At 31.2% G+C, this 21,884-nt stretch overlaps 1 protein-coding gene and 1 long non-coding RNA gene across 2 annotated transcripts; both read left to right on the forward strand.

Annotated features, from left to right (window-relative positions):
* Positions 1-16,073: 16,073 nt before the first annotated feature.
* LOC132758042 (uncharacterized) lies at positions 16,074-18,453 on the forward strand. The gene is made up of 5 exons (XM_060749563.1): positions 16,074-16,232; positions 16,858-17,023; positions 17,385-17,444; positions 17,826-17,921; positions 18,350-18,453. Exons 1-5 carry the CDS (start codon positions 16,167-16,169, stop codon positions 18,451-18,453), a joined length of 492 nt encoding a protein of 163 aa, XP_060605546.1. The 5' UTR covers positions 16,074-16,166.
* A 130-nt stretch (positions 18,454-18,583) lies between these two features.
* LOC132758053 (uncharacterized) lies at positions 18,584-21,364 on the forward strand. Its single transcript, XR_009629529.1, has 4 exons — positions 18,584-18,625; positions 19,347-19,451; positions 19,681-19,743; positions 21,126-21,364. It is a non-coding gene; the product is annotated as an uncharacterized LOC132758053 (long non-coding RNA).
* The last annotated feature ends 520 nt before the right edge of the window (positions 21,365-21,884 follow it).

A 21,884-nucleotide genomic window follows, 5' to 3' on the forward strand; every position in this document is an offset into this window, starting at 1 on the left:
AAATATATTTATCATTCTTTCAGAAGAAATTAGCAAAGAATTTCAAGTAATGTTGAAAACAAACAGGATTTTTTTAACTAATTGTATAAACACAAGATGTAAAATAAATATTGTAAATAAATAATAATAGTCTTAAGATTTAATATTTTGGGAAATGTAAAAATAAAATCATATAAAATATTAAGAACAATTTCCTACTATTAAATGGTTTAAACGAACAGTCACCGCATAATCTTCTCAAATGAAGAGTGGCACACAAAATTGCGTCATATATATTGCCAAAGCCATGTTGTTATGACAAATAATCAAATGACATTCATTAATTTAAAGCAAGCAGAAAGTATGACATATGACCACAATTTTGGACATAGAAATAAATTCAGGCTAAAATATTTGCATTTAACAAGCGGAACATAAAGATACAGTCTTGTTAAATACGTTAATATGTGTAATTATAATCGCAATTTGCATCAATTTGAAAATATATTTACGCAGTTAATATGTAAAAAATATACTTAAAATAAAATTATAAATTTATTAATTGTTTGCCGATTAAAAATATTCCATACATGTGTATAAATGTATCGAATGAAATGCTAAGTTGAATTTAAAATGATAACCTACCAATTAAGATTCATCATTTATAACGACTGCATTTACAAATTTTATGGGCTTTTATACCAGAATTATATTTATATATTTAACGAAATCGGTTTACACAAATTATTGTTTTTTCTTGAATCGAATATGAGCAAAAATAGACTCGGTCTTTTTTCATTAAAAACTATCTTCTCAAAACAATATTGTGCAATTTAGGTTAATTAATTAATATAAAGACCACACACTACAAGTAATGTAAAACCTTTTTATAATTAATGGAATGTACAATAAACATGATATAAAGATTCACACAAAATGATAAGTCTGTGTGATTGTGTTATAAGTTATGATAAGGTTTTTGTTACATTACTCAACACCAAGAAGATTAAAATCTGAGAGAAGTTAGTTTTTATATGCTCTATATAATGAACAAAATGCCTTTTGACACTGCAAATAAGATTATTTTGTATAAGAGATAGCACATTTAAAATATTTTTTTAAATTATTCTTATTGTACGGACTAAATCTTAATTTACAACGCCACAATTATATCAGTCATAGACTCATAAGCAGGTAACAATAATAAGAAACAATTATGGGCATTGAACAGTGACCTATCGTGCTCTCAAATGAGTGTGTGAAGATCCAACCTTTATCCTTCAATAGTTTTTGAGATACCATCTTGCATGCAAAAAAATAACCAAAGTTTAAACATTTGACACCCGAGTGAGTTAAACAGATATCCGTTATCGTTATAAAGTCGAGCTATTAAAATGGTGACAACATAGCAAGCAGATACACATTCAATTTGAAGTTCATTGTTGCAAAAGTGCCAGAGCAAAGCAAAATATCAACGTCGGTGTTTGTAACGATGCTCTGAATTAAAACATGTACAATTCGATAAGTGTTACTTATCAGTTACTCAGTTTTATTGCATTTCAAAACGGTATATTTGTGTTTAAGTTAACACATTCTGGTATTTTGGTATGGGGTACTAACAGCTGTGCCTCGGTAATCAATAACATTTTTAAAAAGAAGGCTCCTACTTTTATGTTTGTTTATCTAATTCAGCATTTTGCTTTTCTTTTTGCGTACTTATTCACGGAAGTTTAAAATGCACTATTAAAGGTAACTTTATATTTTAACATAATTGAATATAGAAACAATTTACCAGATTAATGGTGTGAACCTTTATGAGTCTAGAATCCTTATAGTAGATTCAAACCGATGAGTAATGATTTGATTGCATATGACCAAGATCGGAAAACTACGTTTTCTAAAGGTCTAGTATGCCTCATAAATGTTTTACTTTCTTTTCCGAGGCATAGTGTGCCTTTAAGGAATATTCGTTTATGTTTTATTATTTCGTATGCATAATAAGTTTTGAATGTTACGTTAAGTTTTTTAAACGTTTATATTCGCTTAGCTGCACTCCTGATATTATGCACAACTACGTCTATGATGTTATTTGACATAATGTACAGTATACTCGCCCTCTTGATAAGGTGATCAACAGTTTAACTATTTGATAAGAATATTATATTAACTTTTTATTTCAGCTGTCAATCGCCCCGTTTTAAACATGTAATTTCCAATCTACTTGAAACAGTAAAACATTTAAAACCCGCCCGAAATCAAACTATTTGTTCCTTTTAGGGACTTAATTATTTAAGCAATTAAGTAACTACAGTTTAAAAGGCACTATATACATCTTGTAAATTAACTTTGTGTTAATTTACAAAAGTCTTGGTATTTAAAGGCATTAAAACACCGTCAAAACATTTTGAAAGTAGCATTAACATTTACTTTGATGGTTTCATAACTAAGCATTGTTTGTAGTTAGTGCATTAAATTCTAACGCTCGTTCCATTCTTTCGTTCTATTGATTGTGTAAGGCAATAAAATATTTGTTCCAATCTGATTAAAATCATCTATAAATAACGCTTCGCTTTTATATCTGACCGTGACCAAATACGAAGTCATTTCTGTTGACCGTTCACACAGCCAATCATCGGCGAGCTTTTTGATACTTCTAATGCCTATGTAAAATCCGGTTTGATAGCATGGTTATAAATATGCTCGGGAAATTCGAATGATAAAGAAGGCGAAACATATACGATCGTCATCAGATCTACCTTAAAGAAAAAACTAGATCAGAGCAATCAGATTGATATTTGTCCAAGATTGAAATTACATAGTAATGGCAGCTATGGCATTTAAGCGCAAACGATCGCGAACGTTAATTATTCGGGTGTGTGTAGTTTTTTACAGTGCATTGAATCGGTAAATTTTCCGTCATTGATGTAACATGTCGAGATGACCCGTATAATATATTGAACACTGGTCTGTATTTTGACAATCGTTTTGTTAGTTTATGTTTCCATGTGAGATATTCATTCCTGTCCCGCTCACTCTTTACCGTCATCTCTCTTACAAGTCAGACCTTAAGTTGTCTAGTTATATCTACTACATTGATATCCCAGTTTATATTATTTTAATTTATATTGAAAAGACGCCGTGGTAAGAAATCATATTTCTAAGATAAAGTTATAAATTGTAAGTTATAAATTGTTATCATTTCTTATTCCGCCCCGATTGTGTACATATTGTCATTTGATTGCATTTTTATGACTACTTTATTTCATTTGTGACGTATAATAATAATAATAAAAATGTTATTCTTACTTTTCTTAGATCATCGAACCCGCGCCTCTCGCATATGAAATAAACATACTTACATAATTATGTAGAAACATACTTGTTAAATATTCTTTGACTTGTTAAATTGTGTCCTCTTAAATTGATGAAATATTTGAATTATAAATTATCAAATTGAATGAAAATCAACATCTTATGATTTATCAAAGTTGAGATCAAAATTTTGTTGATTTGATTTTCACTGTACATCAATTGAAAAGTATGGGCGTGATAGCTTTAGATGTTGCACAATGGGAAATCAAACATGCGATTCTAATTTTAAAGAATAGAACACAATCCCCATATGTTTTCACATATGAGTTTAAGTTAATCAAGATTACAGCAGATCAAATCGTTTATCATGCTTGCACTGCTTGACGTATTCCTTAAGTGATTTGAAATGATATTAATGCCCTCGTAATATTTCTAGCGTAAAGGCAATACTACTTCAATAGCAGTTTTTGTGAACAGTATCATGACTTGATGCTGCACGTTTTCATTATTCCTCCTGTACAGACTCAATCAAACCGAGTCTGCAATTCTCTTGTAATTTTGATGTGATTAATGCATCCGAGGGGTCATTTTTGTATTCAAATTTTTATCTTACTTTTTACCCAAGCACTGCACAGTTGAATAGATAATGGCATTTTGAAGCAAAGAGTAAACGTATTTTAGAAAATTAATCTCTAAAGATGACCCATTCTTTCACAACCTTAGGAGAAAATGATAAGCCAATTATTTGTCATTTTTATTCGCCTGATATTTATATGAACATTTCGGCAGAATTTAAACGGGCATTATTATGAAAGAAACTTATAACCTTTTCAACCTGAAGCACAAAGTCTGAAAACACTACTGCGTAATAAGTTCATTGAAGATATGACGTTTACTAGCAGTATTATAATTTAGATTTTGGTATCTCACAAACGTCATTTAAGATTTAAAAAAAAACTCACTAAAATACGCAAGGAAACCAAACAGATTTGTATCACTATTCTCTAAGTTACTGATTTGTTTAACCCATTACTTCATGAGCATTTTGTGAAAAATGGCTGTTTTCATTGAAAAGTCTCCCGTTACAAGTTCAAATTGCTATAATACTATAAAAACTGCTTCAACACTAATCAAACTTGGCACACATGTTGACTGGACCATTGCCCTTGCAACAACATGCTCAGGCTTAAATTTTCTGTTACCATGGCAACGAGGGGACATCTCAAAATTGCCAAAAATCACTATTTTGCGTTGATTTTTTCCATCAAAATTGATTTCAAAGTGCTGCAACTTCTCAATGGATTGAGATAGAGTCAAATGCTTTTCAGCGTTGGTTACACGTTACCTTATGATCAATCTGGGGTCATTTACAGCCTCTCACAAGTCCAAAATTTTCTTGGCGATGAGGGGGACTCCGCCCCCCTTCAAACCCCCCAAACAGCACATCCCCCTTCTGGCAACCCCCTGATGTATCTTTTGGTTGGGGGGCCGCGCCGAAAAAGAGGTCACTTTTTTAACAACATTTCTCAAACAAAAACAAGTGTTTGGGGCCTAAATAAGGCATTTTTTCATCATTTGAGACAACAAAAAGGGGGGGGGTGAAAAAGACTATCAATTATACTGTCTCTGACGTATTTTAAATAAGAATAAACTTGGTCGCATTTAAGTTTCCTATTTGCTTTGTTTGACTTTATCAGTCCTGTCCATGAAAATACATAGCTACAGGTATAGTATTCGGTTCAAAATAAGCATAATTTGTACCGTATAATTTATTTAATATCAAAATAGTCAAGAATGCCTTTTAGACTTTGATCTATATAATATTCGTATGGAGATCGAAATGACATTTTATATGTACAGTTACTCTTTTGTTTGTTTCCAAAAACAATTAAAGCATATCGGAAAGATCAATCAATTTAAGTCCCTAACCACTACGAAAATCATATCGGAAAGTTCAATCAATTTTAAGTCATAACCACTACGATATTTTGGATGAAGTATGGTGTACATAAATATTAGAGCAATAAAATATTTTAAGTATTAAATTTTAGATCATTGTAAGATATTTGGTAGCTAAGTAATCCCATTAGAGTATAAATCATTCTGAATTTCTCTGTTAAGTGCACATCTATAATGCAATATTTTCATAAAAAAAAGTCAGTCGTGATAATGAAGCTTTTATATGTATTGTTTAATCACATATTTGAAAATGCTTAATCATATTGTGTTGGTATATATCTGGGTTTTCATATAGAAAGAAATTAGTATTTTGTTTTTGTTTTTTATTTATTGTATTTACTATCTATATATTATATGTGACGTTGTGCTTAACAATTTTAAATAACCAGGTAAAAAGCAAACATTACAAAACAAGAAGTAGGATTAATTGTAATTATTGTGCCAGGACAATGACTTGCAAGTGTATAATTACATTCAAGACTAGGAAAGTCATAACAATAACTTGATTATGTAAGTAGACATAATTTATGACAACCACATGTTGTCCACGATACCAATAATAATGTTCTCTTTTGCCTACTTAATTCCTGAACGTTTTCTGTTATGCAATAAATACAGCAACGAGTATAATAAATACAGATTTTTGTACACTATAATGAGAACACGATAACTTATGTAGGTAGAAAACAAATTTTAGGATGTATTTTGATTATTCCTATTTAAAACGTGTTTTCGCCTAACAATTTACACGTGATTCAAAAGGTTGCTTGTAACAAAGTTACACATTTGTTTTTCATTACAATACCATTTTGGTACAAATTTTGGTACAATTTTGATGATTGTTACTTCTTTTTATATGAATATATGCAATGTGGAATTATTGCAACAGATAACTTAATTGCATTTCCATAGCCTAAGCTAGGTGTAAATGAATTTAATATTTAAACCATTATACCGTTATAAGAATACATTGATATCAATGCCTTCAACTGTATTTAAAAATAGCCAGTATTGTTTTCTTTTTATTTATCTATTTATCAATTTATTTTGTCTTTATATTTTTTGAAAAGACAGTTTCTGGCCAATTGAATATCTCACGTGCTTTACTTTAAAAGCCAAAGTATCTTTTAACGAATTTCTTGTCAACGGATATTGCAAACTCAACGTTCAAAGAAATATGCAATTAAATGTGGCAAAAAGTTAAGAGATAAATATTTTTGTGTTGATATATACTAACATTAATATCAAATGACTGTAGTTTTCAATTTATTCAGAAAATGGCAAATTAAAAGAGTCCGTAACGAGTTTATTGCATGTCGCTTGAAAGAGGTTATCGCTTTTTGATCAGTTAATGTATTCATTGCCTGTTACGTAAATTTAGCAGTTCGCTTATTAATGACAGATATGATGGGAAAATGTGTAGAACGTGCATTCGATAGGGAAAAAAATTCTTTTAAACTTGTTCTGAAATTTTAATTAACAATTCAAGTTAATTATGTGCTAAAATGACGGTATAAATGTCATCACTTGTTCTTTATAGTTGAACGTTCTCTAGAGATAGATATTCAAAAAGTAAATGTTTAGACAACAAAAAACATGCTTTTTGTAGTTTTTGATCATTTATTTATAATTAGAATAGTCAAAGTAAGACAGGCTCAAAATTAAGTTCTATAAAGCAAGTTTAATTTCTCACTTTCTAGATAATTTCACAACTTTCAAAATTTTATATCCTATTTGAAAAGCAACCAATTGTAAGGATAATTTAAACATTATTGCAGCTAAAAATATAGTACGGGTTTACTTTCGGTCGTTAAATGATCGGGTCTGATCGTTGCAATATAAACCGTTTATATGAGATAATTCGTTGTAGGTTTTGGATTTATGTATAAAATAAATCTCATTGGTCCAAACAGTAGTCAACAGAACTTTTTATAAAATCATATTCACTGTGAGTAGTATCATATTCACTGGCTGAATTGGATTTTCCCAGTCTAAAAATAGTTTGAGACTCATATTCAATGATCATACACCGTAGACTGTTAATTACGCGTGTTAATTAAAAAATCATTGTTGTTGCTTTTTGTTCTTTATGGCATATTTCTCGATTAAAATATCATTACTTTACTATCATACTTAAAGGCAACACCGCAATGATGAGTATAAACTTGAATTATTTTTGTATGCGCAGTGTTCGCGTAGTCGTTGCACGCGTAACACGTGCGTCTTTTCCCCGCGCTTCAACCAGGCAAACTTTGTACATGTATGTAAGGTTGTACGTATTGTGATTATTTTTATTCGTAGCCTATTCATATAATAAAACAATAATCGACTAGTGAGCCATTGAATATGATGTGATATTCACCGGCAAAAAGTCATATTGACTTCGGCCACTAGTCAATAATAGTAAAAATATAGATTCAAAATTCCGACAAAAGCCTATCATTTTTTTATTGTAACAGTTGTTGATTTCATATTAGTTTGATATGTTTGTATTTTACGTTTATAAAAAGCGTTAATTTGTAATTTAATATGAACTCAAAGTCCCTAATTTATTTAATTTAACATACAAATATATCAATTTAAAAGAAAACTGAAATCATTTCATTTATAAAAACCTGGAAGACACATCGTACGTGATCAAAGTAAATTGGAATATATTTATATGCTTTGTTGTAAAATGTTTCCGTTGAAATATCGTTACAATTAATTTGATTTACTGTTGGTCTCGAGTTATTCTTGGCACACACTTGGATGCATTGTAAGATTTATATACTTATAGCATGCAATTCACTTGTGGAAATCGCTTATCAGAGGTGCAAACTTATGCATTCGTTGCGTGTGTTTAATTTACAGAATGAAGGGCTCCTGGAAATCATACGAAAAAAATGTATTTAAACCATGCCATCAATCATCAGGACAACCTTACAGAAAAATAGTTTATATTTTTTCTTACAATTTATCACAATTTTAAATGCTAGTCATTAATATAAACTTTTGAAAAATAGTTGTTATTATGTGTTCTTACATTTACTTTTGGAAGCTTTGTAAGTTAAAATGGAAACGAACGGCTGCATGTGAGGGGAAACGGTCTATCTCTTTTAGGGAGCTTACACAACAGTCATTGGCGTCCATCTGATCGAGAATGGCATTTAAAAAAATAAAAAAATATGTGTTGTTTTGGTGTATTTTAACTGAGGGAGCTTACACAAAATATATTGCCACCAAAATTATCGAAATACTATAATATGAAATGTAATATTTAAAAATATCGTCACTTTTGGGCTTTTTAAATAATTACACTTCAAATTTAATTTCTAATGATTAGAAATATGTGAGTGTGAAAATGCATTCTTTTTTGAACACAGACAACATTAAATTCATTAAAAATGTAAAATTTTCTTCTACGTCACGTGAAATTTTAGCGTTGCCTTCTTATTATGTAATATTTGAAAAGTGAATCTACAAAAGATGTTTTACTACAACAATTTGAATCTGAAGCATTTAAGATGCGAGTTTTCTTTGCTGAACAAAATACTATCGCGTAGAATTTATATTCGTATTGTTGAACACAAGTGTTATCATATTATTTCTATGAATTCATATTTACGAAAGAAATATCTATGTGATAATTTAATACTTTTAATCAATTTCCGGATGTGTGCGTACCATTCATTTGAGAAAAGTCGAAAAACGTCACATTCCTAAGAGGCACCGCTTCCTTCGGCTTCCTTATATAGTGTATCCGCCCTTAATATATTTGATTAATTTTCATTAAGACTGATTGTTGAATATCAAAATTCCTCTGACATTTTCGATCAAATACCAGAGTGCAATTGTATAAAGAGATTTTGGAAACATTTAGACTTGAAAGCAAATTGTTGGTTACTTATTTGCTTCGGCACTGACATGTTTCTATTCAGACGAACAACAGTCATTGGCGTCTATCTGATCGAGAATGGTATTCACGGTATATGTTCTACATATGTTTACATGACACACTATTTATTATATATGATAGAATGCTTTTATTTGGATATTACGCTAAGAAAAGTGTCTCCTTGATCTGTAACTATATGGCAAAATACAAATATTGTAAAATGACCTTAAGTAACACCTCATATTTATTTTTGGAAAACAGACAAAATAATGTCAAACATAAACATTGCAGTCTTCGAAAAACTTACTTTTTTATTTTATGATTAAAAACAAATTTTATATCATAAAGATAAAGAAATACAATTGTCTTTATAGCAGTGGCGACAGTTTGCGGCACCGTAAAGTCTTCACATTTATATATATTATATATATTCTTTTTGTGTGTTTACTATTGATGATGTTGTTCTGTTGACGTCTTCATTGTGTATTTCCTTTCAAGGCATATAAACATTTAATAACAATTTCTCATGAATTATGATACGAAGCTTCTAATTTCTTTAAGAAAACATCCAAGTAAGAGCGTGTGCGTGCTGGAAAAGGAATCTGCAATTATGTGAGACGAAACACAATCCAGGTGAAAGAATATATTCTATTAGAACATAGCTCTTCTTATTCCAAAACGAATTGTACTGACACATCGCTATTGTATCTTTTTAATAGGGTTATTGCAATTTACAGAAATTAGTGATAGAGTAATGTATAAATTGAAGAGTGTTGACGACTTAATTATGTAATTTCAATTAATGATAACAACCAATAACCTGAGAAGTATCACTAAGCACAAAAAAGTTATTCGCAATGATTCTCAATTGCAGAGAAATAGGTGCACTTGGTAACTTGAAAATTCCGTGTGCATACTGTACTTGAGCAAAACAGTACTGAACCTTAATGATTTTTTCATGTAAAAGCTGAAGGGTGGAAAGAAAAAGTTGCAAAAATTGTTATTTTTAACGCATTTTTGTCTCTTTACGTGACCACTAACCAGTATATGTTGCATTCATTACATCTATGGATCAATAAAAGACTACATGGAACTGACGTAACACCATGTGGACTTGGGTTTAAAGGATGTTCCGTTTAGAAGTCAAAGTATTCAAGGGCAAAACTCTTATTTACAACAAGCACAATTCAACACTGTTTGTATTTTATCTATCTATTAATATTTAACCAAAGTTTTGATAATTATCTCATTTCAATTAAAGGTAAATCATCTTTAGTTTATACATTTAAGTCTGCAAATGTTAATATCAAAATGCCAATATTTTTCTTTAATATGTATATGAAATATTATTATTTCAGTATTATCATTTTTTTTATTTTTTGTACTTTGATCATTTCGGTTAGCTATATAAGCGAAAAATAGTATACAAGTCAAGTTGTCTGTTGTTTTATAGTGACATAAGACTTATATTGATCGTAGAAAAGATACGAAACTACACACAAACGAAATTTTAAAAAAAGGAAGAAGAAATACTAGTAAAAAAGTTTTCTTATACGGTTTAGAGATTCATTTACCGATGATTTTGCTTCACATATCAAATTCAAATACTGTCATACTCTTTTTTATAATTTCACTGAAAAAAAATGTTAAAGTGCTGAAATAATGTCAACGTCATAGTATTCTTATTAAATACAATACAAACTAACTGTATAACTAATGATATATACTGTGACAGTAGCCAAAGTAAAATTATATACAGCATTTATACATTTTGAATTAGTGTTTAAAATAAATTGACTGTCGTAAACATGGTAAAAATATTGATTCTAGATCAAAACATGAATATTTATTATAAAAATGCCAATCATTATACAGTAGAATCCCTACTTAAGACCATCCCGGAATTAAGACCACCCCGCTATTGAGACCATTTTTTGAAAGTACGGAATTTTCTGTTCTTTATGTCAATGGTTACATGATCCAGAATTAAGACCACATCACTTTTAAGACCACCAGATCCAGTCCCATTTCTTTGTTTTGTTCTTTATTTGACCCCACTATTGAGACCACTGATTTAAAGTCAACACTTACCTAGATCTTAAATTTGTTGTTATTATCAGCTTGAATGCTCTAATGCATGACACCTAATTTCACAAAGTGTCAAAAACACTGTATATCATTGGGATATTGTATGAAATAAGGTGAGAAAGTAAATTTTAGAGTGGTTTAATCTTGCTTTAAGCACATTGATTATGTGTAGAACTAATTGTTTATTTGATGGGTGAATTATGTACATCATATTATAATTAATATTGAAATTGATATTGAAATCAGACAAAATGGAATTTGATATTAAATTTCTTTCTTCCTATCAAATATTAATTTATAACATAGTTTTATGTTGTATTTGCAGTTATATATATTTGTTCATAATAAATGACTAAAAAGACCATGGTCAAAAAGTGTGTAAGCATTGATAAGAATATTCACAATTAAGACCACCCAACAATTAAGACCACTTCGGTCCAGTCCCGATGGTGGTCTTAATTGAGGGTTTTTACTGTACATTTGTTCCAGCGACATACTTACCGAGTATGTTAGAAATTCTTGTATTTCTGAAATTAAGAAATCAGATTATGAACAGGACATAACAGTTATAAAGCAAGATGATACTAACTCTGATTTATTAGATTTATTCGCAAATAGAAAAACGAAATGCAAAAAAAAACATGATATCTGTCTGTTCATTCTGCCAAACAAATAATGAAAATTTACGATCTCCAAGCAACAATAAATCTGCAGAACTACCAAATTTCAAAGATGCTTTACTTTACCTCTAAATCCCAAATGAGTTGTGTGCTTGTGAGATAATCAGAAAACAAAACATCTCACAGAAATAGAAATGGGTGATTACGTAATGACATTTGATTGTCTAAATGTTAAATGTCAACCTCTTTATTTCAAATATTACAGTTTGTACAAAATTATTAGACATAAATTATTCAAATATTTGTGAACATTTGTTTTAATATGTTCACAGTCTTTTATTATTTTTTTTCACCTGCATTTTTTTATTTTCCATTTACTTTTTTTTCCTTTTATTATTTTATTGTTGTTTTATTTTTTGCACTGGGAAAATTACGTAAAAGATGCCATGGCCGCCATGGCATCGCAAATACCACAGTTCAAAGCGTGTAAAACATATCGGTTGAATTTGCCAAATAGTGGAATGGCAAAAATAAACCAGCTGCTGTAAGATGCTTTACTCACTTTATGCGCCATGAATAAACATTGAAGTTGCTTGATATTGAATTTTCAAAAAATGCATCAAGGCTCCAAACTCATCAAAATTATATCAAATTAAACAAAATTTCAGAAAGGAAACTAATAATCGGTAAAATTACCGAAAGAAATATTTAGAGTTTTTAAAAGAACATATGTTTTAATATTTTGCTATTTACTTTATTTTAGGAGCGTCCGTAGCCGAGTGGTTAAGGTCGTTGAACTTAAAACACTTGCCCCTCACCGCTGTGGGTTTGAATCCAGACAGGGACTTTGGATTCTTTCATGTAAAGAAGCTATCCAGCTAGCTTACGGAACGTTGGTGGTTCTACTCAGGTGCCCGTTCGTGCCTGAAATAATGCACGGAATAAAAAAATAATGGATAGCATATCAAAGTTAGGACAGATTTAACATTTATTTAATCGCGTGATTTTTCAAAGTAATAGTAAAGTAAGTGGTTCTTCTGTCATTAAATTCACAATATAACAAAATGAACGCTTTGAGTTCATATCAATGAAATTGTATAGCAGTAATCACAGCATACTTATTACGATTTTAAAATGTTAATAAAGTTATGATGAATGGTCATATTTTATTTTAGAACACTTGATAATCTGCTAGTATATAAAATATAGTTTTGGTTCATATATCTCACACTTGCCTGTATGTAGTCTTTCGTGGTCTGCTGGGTATTCGGACAATGCCTTTCGACAGTTGCCCCCTCGGAAGTGTGTCCCCTTTTTGCAGTGGCGGACATTTGCCCCCTCATATCATTGGAAGGGGTGGACATTTGTCCCCCCTCCCCTCCCTGTTTTAAAAATGTTAAAATATTTTATTGTTTAATTGTTTGCTACCAAAATTCATCGCCTATTGTAGAAAATTTCATTGTGCTTAAATACACAAAAAGTCTCACGCAAATTTTTGAAAGTCAAACTAGCATCCATAAATAAATGTACTATAATATTTCCATTGGCATACAAAAAAAATTTATAAACGTGATGACAACAGCAAAAGGGGGGGGGGCAACTTCCGGGGGGCATATGTCCTAGAATCTGCATTGTCTGATACGAAATACTATCAACATAATTATTCATTCTTTAACATACCTTCTATTACAGATCTATTTACTTTATTATTGACAAATTGCACATTTAGCAAAATGTATATTGTATTTAAACAGAACGTTGATAAAAGCTTATCTGTACATGCGTTGTGTTAAAAATAATATTTGTGCTCAAGAAAATAAAGTTTTACGGTGTGTAAGTTGGATATCGGCCTCGTACATCGATCTTTCTGTTTAGAAAAGACCTAGTCACTATGAAACACCTCGAGCGCTACGCGCTCTCGGTGTCACCAGGTCTTTCCTAAACAGAAAGACCTCGTACTCGGTCGATATCCTATACATATATTTGTGTAGTTGGGTTTACACACTAAAGGTCATATTGAGGTTTTCCAGCTTTACTGGTGAAGACCTCAGATGCCCTCCCGTGCATTATAAGAGGGGCATGGTTTAATAAGTAGCAACGGCAGTGCGTCATATCTGTGAAAAAATTATTAGTATAGTCCTTCATGAAATTCACCATGGACCGTTACACACTTTTCCAGAATCCATTCCGATAAAACAGCTTTGAACTGTTTGTTTGGGTAAACCGTTTATACACTGGTGGAAATAACCGTGAAGGCAAGGTTTGATGCATTGATTGTACCAAAAGTTTATAATGGTAATACTGGGGCAAATACTAATAATTTAAAGCGTGAATTGTGTAAAAAAAACTTACTTAAGTTTGTTCTACATTATCAAATATAAAAAAATATTACGTAAATATGATGTCAACTGACCTTTAAATTTTCTTTCAAGATGATAAACACGTATGACTCACTAAGGCCTGATATGTCCCTAATCTCCTCAACGGTATATCTTGCATCTTCATCAACTATGGCTTTGATAGTACTGATGTCTTATTCAGACATTGACACCAACCTGGCAACTGTACGATATGTAAGGGCATTTTAACAATAAACTAAATCTAAATCCGTTTATATTTCTGACTCGCATTTACTTGTTCCCAATTACCCACGAATTTTTCAAGTAGTATTTTTGCTCCTCTCCTCTCACAGCTCAGCCATGTTTACAACCAGTATACTTTACAACCAGTATACAAAACCACATGTATTTAAATGACCTGCTACAATATTTTGCACGTGAAAATCGTGCTGTTGGTTAGAAAAATCAATTGTCTTTCCAACGGTATATTAAACATGTTCTTTCACGTGCAAATCATGGTTACATTGAATGGCTGCCACCAATTTAATATGAATCTCGTATTAACACAAACGGTCACCAGGGTAGAACCACTGACGTTCTATAAGCTAGCGTGTTAGCTACCTCACATAATAGCATCAAAAGTCCCTGTCGAAAATCCACGGCGGTGACGAAGAGAGTGTTAAGAGAAATTCCTATTAAAGTTTTGCCAATGGAAAATAATCAGGATAATAATGTTTATTTGGTTGTACGACGCACCAAAACAGAAAAGAATCATCCTTGTCTTAAATTCATATACATTTCTTATTCTTAATATTATTTCTATGTTATCGTTCTATCATCGTATGTTAATTGACTGGTCAACATTAAAGGTAATCTGAAGATAAAAGTTCTCACTATTTAATTATGTGCTAAACTGTCAAAAAATTACAATGATGAGATACTACATCATCGCGCACTTGCAGAATGCTCCCAGAATGCTCGGATTGTTTTTGTCGACTCGAAGATAACATAAATATTTTTCATTATTCTAAGAAATCGTTATAATATCAACAAATAAAGTAGCGCACCAACGATTAACTTAAATGCGTGATATAAATTTTTTTTAAAAAAAACGTTAAACTGTTTTTGAGCCTGAAAATAGATATATTTCATTTGGGATCATTTTGGAAAAGAAATATCCCGTTTTCAGGATTCAACTAGGCAGTTAAACGTTTTTTAAAAATTCAAGCACTTATCATACTCTTTTGCGGCTACATTTTTTTTTTTTGATATTCTAACGATTTTATAAAACATATTTTACTTTCGAGTAGACGGTGTGTAAAGAAAACAAAAAACAGACTGATTGGGAGCATTTTCCAAGTGTGCGATGAGGTAATATCTACCATTGAATTAAGTCGATACTTTAATTTCAACGAGTTGCTTCGTCAACACGCGTACGGCTTATGATCTCCTTAAAACAGAGAACTTGTCATATTAAAATCATGACAAGTCTACGATCATTAATCAGGTTTTTAAGCATGTTCATTTCTTTTTTGTTATATTTAAAATGCTGAAGGCATTGTCCAACTAAAATTTGTTAAGTAAATTAATCATCCAATCAATCTTCCAAAATGAAGACGTGTTTGATTCATCTTCCGACTTTTCCTACGATTCAGCCGATTTTTTTATTGATTTTTTTTATTTATTTTTTTTTATTTTTATTTTTTATTATCATAATTAGTGGAATTACGCATAGATATCAATGTTGATATTAACTCATGAATCATATTGGTTTAAAGAAGCTCTTCAGGCAGACATTGATAGCTTGGTAGGGAACCATAATTGGACAGGGAACCAGATTATCCCGTTGCCAACTAGCATTCGTCGATGTTTTAATTTAACGGTAGCATTGTGACGTCACAGAAGTAATTGACGTTACGCATTAGCAACGTGATATTGACCCCGGAAAATTACACAAGCTGTTTTTTAAAACCATTTAAGCATGGAAAATTAATGGCTAGTGATAGTCGAGGCTGTTTCGTTTGGCTCATAAGTTTTAAGAAGTCTTGCAATGAAAGGGTGAGTAGCACAAATAGAATTTTCAAAATTCAGTCTAGATAATAATCAACTGTTTTACTGAGGTACATCTAAAATGGCAACAGAATTTACTTTGGGGAAATTTATTGATGGTGATGATGTTGATGATGATAAAGATTAGATAATATATAAATAATAATTATATGATAAATAAATAAATAATAATAAATAAATATATCAAGTAATAGATAATTAATTTAATAAATAATAAATAAAAGAATAAATAAATAAATAGCAATTAGATCTAGTAAATTATTTTTTTTATTATTATTATTATTATAAACATTATCATTATTATTAACTTTATTATCATACTATTATTATTATTATTATTTTATTATTATTATTATTATTATTATTATTATCATTATTATTATTATTATTATTATCTATAAAAATTATTAATTATTATCATTATTATTATTATTATTATTATTATAAAATGATCAAATGATAAGATAATTCTAAGAATTTTGTCGGAATTGAAGATTTATACATGAGCAGATCAATAACATTTCAAATAAAAAAATTGGACAATAAAATCGGTGGCTTCTGAAATCTCAATGCAGGTTAATACTGTATATAAGGAACATTAACTTTTTTACAGTTTGCAAGATTTCGAAACCGCTTGCGCCAAAGATATTATGCAAGAAGAGGCAAGAGTCTTGACCCAGAAACCCTGTTAAATGAAACAGGAAATGCCGAAATGGTCGTCTGTAAGATTGCCAACAAGTCAGACAAAATTGTTCCTCAAAACCTGTCATCTCACAATGGTATGGTAGTTTATACATTAATTTAAAAAAATTCTTACTGCAGTATATTTTCTACCAGTTTTATTGTCTAGGAACGAAAATCAAATTACAGATTTGTCACTATTTTTCACTGACCAAAAAACCAACTCAAACCTAATATCTTATATTAGTATGTAGTTGTTTATTCATTTTTCTATTATCATTTCCATTCCTGTAAAAAGAAAATACAAACACAAAAAAAAAGAAGAAGAACAACAACAACAACACACAAACAACATTTTACATTTTGTTAAACTTTTATATAATTAAAAGTATAACAAACATTACTTTAAATTTATACAATATAACAATCTGAAAATCTGAAAGCTTTTGCCTTTTTTAGATGATGTTGTTGATAATGAAAATTCAGCAGTGATTGAGGTCACAGCAGACGACAAACTTGGTAAATATATGTATTTTTCCCAACTATTTTTACAATTCCATTATTTATTTTGTGGAACTTTGGTAATCTTAAATAATATCTTTCAAAATTGTGTCAGATAGTTGAAAATGTCCGTTTTGTATTCCTCATTTGTAACATTTATTGGCGTTGCTACACCTTTAAAGAACCGCAATTTAATGAGCTGTTTAGTTTAAACAGATCGTGATACATTTTGTTAAATGTTGCATTCAATATAAAAATGCATGTGCTATTAAACCGATCGTCACATTCAAATTTATACTGATCATTTAGATATTAAGGCGACAACAACAAATACTTTTCGTTATGTGACACCATGTCATTATAACATAAAATAAAGATTTAACATAAATTATTTTTTAGTTGAAGAGTACGTGACATACATCATAGACAAGGCAGCCGACACTCTTAAGCAGGAGTTGCCTAGCAACACAAACACCGTAACAGTGATGCCACACTGTAAAAAATTACCGTTAAATTTATAGTCGTTTACTGGTATTCCGTAACGGGTTCAGCCCGTACACTATTATACGGTATCGGACTCTCGTTTGCGTTGCATTGCGGGATAGCGTTCCACGGCAGCCATTTTACTAAGTTTGACAAGAGGTAAAACATGTCTTACAAAAAATCCTAATTAGTACAAGAATTTGCTCGTTACGAATTTTTGTTTCGATTTCAAAGAATAAAAAGTTATAGATCTATTTAATTGATTTTCAGAATGTCATTTGATTACTCGATCTTTTTGAGCTTTTATAAAATTATGCTTAATATCTGAAAATTACTACCCCACCCACCATCTTTCGATAAATAACCACCATTTCAAAGTTAAGTAGCACACAGGGCTGAAAAAATGTCTTTATTTGATTGTTTCTGCTATGTGATTTCAGATGCACATAAAGCGATTTTGAAGTTAACCATTTTTTCTGCCCAGGAACAATGGCCTGGCAGCTGGACTCTAGCATTGATCCGTATATTTACTGGGCCTCCGTAATGTTTAAGGCCTGTAAATTTACTGCTTGACCAGTACTTTTACGACGGATAGACCGTAAATATACGGGGAAGTCCTGGAAACCAGCTGCCAGGACTTTTCCCGTAAAATTTTACGGTAAATTTTTGCAGTGCAGCAGACGACAACATATCTTTGTCCTCCAGTATCATCAGCCGTAAGTGATTTGATTGATACACAGGACATTCCTATTGCCCGGGGAAGGGCGTAGGATAGCTGATTTTTTACTTTTTGTCTGCACCTCACTTCCGGGTGAATGCGAAGGTTGTGACTTTAGTCAACATTTAACCTTTTGGCAGTTTCCGCAGGGTAGGGCCTTACCCAGAGCGGGGCGCAGGTAAAACTGATCTGTGTATGAAATAATGCCTTTAAATAAATAATGAATATATTGATAATTCTACATTTTCAACAGTTGTTTATGACAAATATCTAAAAATAAAGGTTGTTTCTTTATACGGAAACTGTCTGGTTGTTGAATATGGTGGCTGATTTGATGGTGGCTGATTTGATGGTGGCTGATTTGGTACATTGCGCGTTGCGTTGTGGAGAGCGACAACGCAACCTCTATCGTTATCGCCTTTTCGTCGCGTCGCTAGCGACAACACGACCTTTGTACATTTTTACGGAAACTGTATGGTTGCAGAGATAAAACTTATCCAATGAGTTTGGATGTTTTTTTTTACAGCTGACCGATGATTTTTCACCATGACATCCGTTATTTTTAAGGGTTATTTGCCACACCGTTCCCAGTACTTTTTGGACAGGTACTCAGCAACGGCTGACACACATTAACCCCGGCCCATTATCTTTCGTAATTTTTTTTTAATTCTGAGTAGATACTTTTTTTAGTGTACATGATATAATTATTTTCTTGACAGAAATTGCTGATATGGCTGTTACGGAGAGCCTGTCAAATATTGTGATGGATGCCGACATCAACCACTCTGCTATTAGAGCTTCTAGAACTGTCAAAGAATTCAAGGGTAAGAATGTATGCATAGTATTTTGTGACAAACCAAATATTTTAGTCATACAGTACTTCATTATTTTTCATATATTATAAAATTATAAAACAAAATAGGCGTCGAGCCGACCAAGAAAACTTCTGTCAGGTTATTTTTTTAAAACAAAAACCCTGGCTTACACATTAAAAGATCATTTGTTTCACAACTTTATGAAGTGAAAAAATAATCGTTCTATATTATCTTATAGAAGCATTTGGCATAAGCGGATATGACATCACTGATGATGGTCTTCCACCTGTAAGTGAGTAAGGTAAGAATTGATAATTTCAGACTTTTTTCATCATTTTATCCATTGTTGAAATATTTGGAAAAAAACGTAAAGTATGTATATTTAGGTATATGTCCTGCAATATTATTACAAATTTAAAGAACTCACTCAAACACAAGCTGAAATCTCTTAAAGGCACATTATGCCACAGAAATCCTTTTTATTAAATTCTTTAGAAATGTAAAACACATGTTTAATAATGTTTTAATAAAGGATTTAGAACATGTAAGATATTTAACAGCTGAAAAAAGTAGTGCTGAATGTGCAGTAATGTGTCGTAAAGGTAGCAAAATGTAAACAAATAGTATTTTGACTTCCATACAAAATACTAATTCATTATAATTATACCAATTGCCAGCAAAGCAAAAGATGCAAAGATAGTTAACTTATATGGCAAATAAGTATTTTTGTGGAACTTGTATTAAGACACCAAATATTTAAAATTTTGCGAAATAAAAATAATAGCATTTCTGACGCAATAATGTGCCTTTAACTTTCGATATATTGCAGAAATTGTTTCAACTTTGATCCCAGCTTTACTGTTGGACAAAGGCATATATAATGAACATACGAAGGTTAAATGATAAGATAACTTTGAAATAAAAGCTCGCGGTGCTTATATGTCGTACTTTATCCTCAGCTACTTGTTATAAAGACAAAAGTTTAGTCCTTCCTATTTCAAACCATTGACCAAGTTCACTGTGCGCAAACGCTCCTTTGTTATGAAAACATATTCTGTTATTGGAAAATGGTCCGAATATGTTGATATAACACAACATTTCAATATGAATTTAAGTACATTTATATACAAAGTCATGTCTGAGGGAACTTCTACCAGACTTTAGCCCGTAGCTTGTGTTATCTTTTTTACTTTTTGTCTGACCATTATTCCCATATTCACGAGGTTTGACGGAAATGACCGAAAAGTTGCGATCTCTGTAGTTATACCATACGCAGTTATCATGATTTTTAGAATTGTGTTCCTGTCGGAGTGTCCTCTTTCTCTGAGTCCAAGTTGTGCAAATTTCTGAAGTTCCTAAAAAAAGCAATACTGAATAAATGAGCCGTGTCATGACAAAACCAACATAATGGGTTTGCGACCAGCATGGATCCAGACCAGCCTGCGAATCCGCGCAGTCTGATCAGGATCCTTGCTGTTCGCTATCAGTTTCTCTACTTGTAATAGAAGTTGGTAAGCGAACAGCATGGATCCTGATCAGACTGCGCGGATGCGCAGGCTGGTCTGGATCCATGCTGGTCGCAAACGCATTATGTTGGTTTTGTCGTGACGCGGCTCAAATATGTAAAATTGATCATTCCTCGAAAACAAGCTTTTGTTACCCAGTTTGTTCTTTAAATTTCAGATTAAAAGAAGAAGAAAGTAACCACGTGCATATGTGTCTATGTTTGTTTGTTGTTTTGCTGTTTCGTTTTAATTGTTTTTCTATTATTATTTTTTTTCTTGTTTTGCTTTGCTTGTTTTTCACATTATTATTTTCGTCTTTCCATGTTCTGCTCAGGCATCGATTTTATATCTTTAAATATTATTGTCATAAACATGTTTCTGAATTTTATTCTTACTAATAAAGTCCATTGAAACATACACTTGTCTATCATTTTCTATCTTCCAGTAAATTGCTCATTGAAACAGCAACAGTTTGAAACATGTCGTAAGATGCTATTCCTAAAGGTTTGGTTACACAAAATATTGCAAGGGAATTTATCAAAAGATTATAATTAATTAAGGCATGATCAATAGAAGCTCAACACAACAACATAATGTCTTACCATGCGCAAGACGCTGGTAAACTTAAATAAGTTTGTGTATGATTTTTGTTGCCATAGATCAATGCTGATCTGTGTATCATGTTGATTAATTTGAATAAACGTTTGCATGATCTTTGTTAAACATGTACAATGGAACAATCTATTCTTTAAAAAAGAAGAAAAAAAAAGAAGATAAAAAAAGAAAAAAACAAACCCCAACAACATTGTTATACTAATAGTGTTTAAAACAAATGAGCCGCGTCACGACAAAACCAACACAATTGGTTTGCGGCCAGCATGGTTCCAGACCAGCCTGCGCATCCTCGCAGTCTGATCAGGATCCATGCTGTTACCAA

Source organism: Ruditapes philippinarum, unplaced genomic scaffold, assembly GCF_026571515.1.
Source record: "Ruditapes philippinarum isolate M1 unplaced genomic scaffold, ASM2657151v2 ctg8766_1_1_1_1, whole genome shotgun sequence".
In the NCBI taxonomy this organism is placed as follows: Eukaryota; Metazoa; Mollusca; class Bivalvia; order Venerida; family Veneridae; genus Ruditapes; species Ruditapes philippinarum.